The sequence below is a fragment of the Ipomoea nil genome, unplaced genomic scaffold, assembly GCF_001879475.1.
Source record: "Ipomoea nil cultivar Tokyo-kokei standard unplaced genomic scaffold, Asagao_1.1 scaffold1932, whole genome shotgun sequence".
NCBI lineage: Eukaryota > Viridiplantae > Streptophyta > Magnoliopsida > Solanales > Convolvulaceae > Ipomoea > Ipomoea nil.
Window position 1 is genome coordinate 3,368,474 of NW_017618360.1, and position 5,630 is coordinate 3,374,103.

At 30.0% G+C, this 5,630-nt stretch overlaps 1 protein-coding gene across 1 annotated transcript; it reads right to left on the reverse strand.

The window, feature by feature from the left end:
- LOC109193907 lies at positions 1 to 462 on the reverse strand. The gene has a single exon (XM_019344734.1). The coding sequence runs from the start codon at positions 460 to 462 to the stop codon at positions 1 to 3; it is 462 nt and encodes a 153-aa protein (XP_019200279.1).
- Between the last annotated feature and the right edge of the window lie 5,168 nt (positions 463 to 5,630).

Here is a 5,630-nt window from a genome sequence, read left to right on the forward strand (position 1 = left end):
TCATCTCAAGTCATCCCATACGTCAGTGGCTTTCTCCAGATGCATCACACTTTGTGCTATTGAGGAGTGCACAGATTTAAACAGCCATGAACACACCATGAGGTTACATCTCCTCCAAGGTGCGTATTGTCTACTTTCTCTGCTCGGTTCCGTGAGGCTTCCGTCGATGATGCACCATTTATTTTTCACCTCCAAGGCGATTCTCATGGAAATGCACCACGAGCTATAATTGGAGCTACCGATCAGAGGTGGACTAACGAGGATGAGGCTCGGATTATCATTTGTGCTGAAGAGAAGATGATTCTCTGGATCCTCTGTGCTATAATTCCTATGTGCTTGCAGAATCGTCGTCGAAGTCATCTGCGCCGGCGATTGAGTAATCGGTGGAGCTTGTCCTCCTTGACTTGCCTCGCCGGTGCCGGCAGCGACATAGGAGCCTGGTCGAGAAGGCTCTGATACCATTTCGCGTGATGAAAGAGACGAAGCAGAAGTGAAAAAAAGGAAGTTCACATTAGACGTCACTGAGTAGGCCGTTTTCCAAGCTTCAAGTAAAGAAGCAACCTAATGTTTAAGTCCAATAATAAACCAAATTAAATCATTCCGTGCATTCCAAATCACCCATATGGAACCCGCCACCTTCACCGCTTCCCATATACTAGGACCACAGAGAACTCTACTCAGCATTGTAGCTGATGTATCATTGTTCTGGAAATTACAACCTGATGAGTCATTGGACATAAACAGAAGAGGTGCTCCATAGTCTCCGAATCACACGGACAAAAGGGACAATCACCACCTGCCCAAACATGTTTAGATTTAAGGGATTCACGGACGGGGAGTACATTACACATACAACGCCATAAGAAATTTTTAACCTTTGGAGGAGCCGACAAACTCCACAGCTTACGCCATTCCACAAATTAGAGCTGAGGATCGGCAAACATAGAGGAATTAGTGAGCATATGGTACTCATGTCGTACCGAATACACTCCACGAGAATCATTAATTGCACAATACTGTAGGTTTAGTTGAAGTATTTCAATGCACAGTTATTAGTTAAAAATGGTGATTAATATACTTGAATAAATGAAATAATAGTATTAAATTTTGTAATCTCGATTTAAAATCTATAATAATAATAATAGTAGTAGTAATAATAGTAGTAGTAATAATAGTAGTAGTAATAATAGTAGTAGTAATAATAGTAGTAGTAATAATACTAGTAGTAATAATAGTAGTAGTAATAGTAGTAATAATAGTAATAATAGTAATAATAGTAATAATAGTAATAATAGTAATAATAGTAATAATAGTAATAATAGTAATAATAGTAATAATAGTAATAATAGTAATAATAGTAATAATAGTAATAATAGTAATAATAGTAATAATAGTAATAATAGTAATAATAGTAATAATAGTAATAATAGTAATAATAATAATAATAATAATAATAATAATAATAATAATAATAACCACTACCACCACCACCACCCTTCTTTCGACAATTTTTTTTTTACTTCAAATAATATCAATTACCCGTGCACTTCCTTTGATTACTTTTGAATAAAATCTTAAAAATTATGACAATTAAGGAATTACTCCGTAATACTTTCCGTAATATAAATTTTATCTAATGAGTTAAGGGAATTGATAATACAAATATGACATCCATAATTAAAAGAGATTAAAAAAATTATCATAATTATTCCAATTCACAGATTATTGTGTTCATACAATTATGAAAATTATTCCAATTCACAGATTATTACACATATAAAATTATGCTAATAGTTACTTTTGAATAAAATCTTAATAATCATGGTAATTAAGAAATAATTCACACATACTTTTATTAAACTATTTTTATACTTGCCATAATATAGATTTTATCTAATCAATTAAGGAAATTAATGGTACACATATTACGGACATAATTAAAGGAAATTAAACATACACATATTACAAACATAATTAAAGGAAATTAAACATACACATATTACGTTCATAATTAAACGAAATTAAGCATACACATATAATTATTTTATTAAGGATAATATATACTCCTTAATTATAATAATTATTAAGATTACATGGACGCCATAATTAGCATAATATTAATTAAGAATAATATATACTCCTTAATTACCATATAGTAATCATAATAAAACGACCCCATTTTTATTGAAACTAATGCTAAATTTTCCAGCACATATAAGAAATTAAACATACATATATTACGGTGGGTAATTAAAGAAAAATAAACATACACATATTACATTTATAATTAAAGAAAATTAAACATACACATATTACGTCCATATTGCCAGCCTGTACTTAACACTTTAATTTTACTATGATAATTAAACATAGAGATTCCCTTCATTTGATTATAGTATATTTTTGTTACTTAAAATAATATCAATTAGCCATGCTCTTCCTTCTAATTTTTGTTTAGACTTTTCCTAATATAAGTTTTAAGTAATCAATTTCAATACTAATATACAAATCTTACAATTTCAAATAAATGTATACTTTCAAATAAATGTATACTTTCAAATATTAGAATGTTTTATTATTCCATCATTAATTTTATTATTTAAATATATAATAAAAAATTTATTCGTGCATCAAATCAGTATATCACACGGTTGCCTTTTCCAGGGGAAGGCGACCAGTTGGTCACCTTCCCTGGCGGAATGCGGCCAGTTGGTCGCTTTCAGCCGTAGATGGCGACCGGCGACGACTTGGTCATCGCCGGTCGCCAGAATTAAAATGACCTTTTATAACAGGTCATTTAGCGGTTCATGGGCTTTATTGACTCATTTTGACAAGGTTAAGTGTTTAATTGCTCATTTTTAAACTTCAGGGGTTTAATTGCCCTTTTGGCTAAAGTTTAGGAGCCTATTTGACAATTTTCTCTTAAAAAAGTATATAAAAAGTCCTATTTGATTCAAAGTAAACATAATTTTACATGGACCTTTATTCTATAATTAGTAGCGATGCGCAAAAAATAGGTGCCCAATATTAATATTTTATATTAAAATTTTAAATTTATTTAGATTTTAGATATTTAAATTATTGTAAATAATAATAATAATAATAATAATAATAATAATAATAATAATAATAATAATATACACATTATATATTGAGGTTATATGTTAGTTATTTCTTAAAATATAAATATTAAATTTATAGAAATGTTTTACATTATTATTATTATTATTATTATTATTATTATTATTATTATTATTATTATTATTATTATTATTGAAAATAAGAAAATATATGGTGGATGCATGTGCATGGTAGCAATAGTGAAAAAGATAACGGAAGTTATAACGGTATGGGTATGTTTTATTGTATATTGTATAGTACAATATTTATAGCATAATGTATCATAAAACTTAACGGAAAAAACGGACATAAATGAAGGGTATAACCTTCATCCACATTTTTAGATATTTACTAATGGCATATTATGGGCAAATTATGTCTCTAAACCATCATAAACATCTTGGTCTAGTACCAAATGCTTTCAATCCATTGATATGCATAAAGACCCATGAAGGTGAAGTTATTGATTTTGAATTAGTTATCATAGCTTGGTGCATGCCAGTGTAGGGGCAATGCGAGGTTATGTCCCTTTGCCTTTCTTACATAGGAGTATATGGAGAATGGAAGAAAAAGAAGAACTTGAAATGACCATATTGCCATCGAATTAAACAAATTAAAATGATTTTACAACTTTTCGGCGACATTTGGCCGATGATTTCGCCGGGTGGACCAAATGTGTTAAAAATTGCATAGTCACAAGATTAAAATGTTAGTTTTTAAAGTCAAGTATTGAAATTAACAAGACCCATATAGTCACAGGACCAAAAGTGTAACTTTCTCAATAATCAATTATCAAAGATTAGTAATATGTTATTTCAATTCTATGTTTTAAAAATTTTAATTTTTTTATTCTTTATTTTTTGTTTTCCAAATGTACAAGTAAACGAAATTTTCATTTAATTAAATTTCTCTATAAAAGAAATAGAGAATATTTTCAGTGAAGAAACGTTTTGATACACAAATTGGATTTGTATTGCATTGATTGGTTATATATATAATGTAAAGAAAAAAGTGGAAAAGTAAGATTCTATTATCTATTATTCAATAGTGATGAATTGGATGATTTCTTAAAAAAAAAAAAAAAAAAAAAAATCTCCAAATATATATGATAGTTTTGATTTGGGCCAACAAGGGACCCTTGTCTTTGGAAACCCAAATTGTAACAATGTAAAGTAACTCATGTCAGGCCCTCATCTCACTCCTCCAGTCGTTATATTATAGACCGCGGTGCATGTACACCGCGGTCAAAAACGACACCGTTTCTTTAAGTAAAGAAACGGCCCGCCGTTAGAGTTAACGGAGTCCGCTTGTTTGGTGTATTAAACACCAACTGACACTACAGTATATCTAAACCGACACTGCAGTTATATCAAAATGATACTGTAGTTATAGTGAAATGAAACTGCAGTGTATTTAAACTGAAACTGAATAACATTTCACATATTTGAGTGTATATTGTACAATGAAGCTGTAATTATATCAAAATGATCATGTAGTTGTGTTTTAATGAAACTATAGTGTATATAAAATAAAATTAAATAACATTTTCACATATTTGAGTCTATAAATATCGAATGAAACTATAGTTATATCGAAATGAAACTGTAGTTGTGTTCAACTGAAACTGCAGTGTATACAAAATGACACTGAATAACAGAGTTACTTTTTGCAAAAGGGTGCGAAACGGCGGAAACAAACACCGTTAATTTTCATTTAATAAAAAAGACGCGCGGTGCATAATCGATTATGCACCGCGGTGCATAATATAATTTGCCTCACTCCTCGGCGTCATCTGGCTCCATATATTTTCATTTTTTGTATACTGGAAATAGGGGTGAGCAAAACAACCATTAACCGATAATTGAACAGCCCGAAAAATTCAGTTATCAATTTTTTTAGTTCAAAATTTTTTGATTATTTCAATTTTTCGATTGGTTATTGATTTTCTTAAAAATAAACTGATGACCAAGTGAAAAATCGATGCTTAAACAAGTAAAAAAAAAAAAAAAAAAACTAGTAATTTTGTAATATACCTTTGGGCTTTGATATAAGAGAGAAAAAGCATATCTTTATAGGAAAAATAATTTTAAAATAACAAAGTCCAATTAGTACAACTCTACAAGGCCCATTTGAACAAAAAACGCAAATTATGCCGTGGAATCGTGTTCACCGAGAATGGTGAACACAAGTCAAAACCCCGACGTCGTTTTTAGGCAAAAAAAAAAAAAATCACGGATCTGGAGTTAACGGCGCGTTACTGATCAAATTATGAATTTTCTGTTATGAGATTATGAATTTTCATAAAATTCATAATCGCATAACAGAAAATTCATAATCGCATAACAGAAAATTCATAATCTCACAACTGAAAATTCATAATCTCATAACAGAAAATTCATAATCTTATAACAGAAAATTCATAATCTCATGGTTCCAAAGTGAATGTGTAGGCATGGTTCCAAAGTGAATGTGCAGGCATGGATTCATAATTTATGAATGTCCGTGATTCC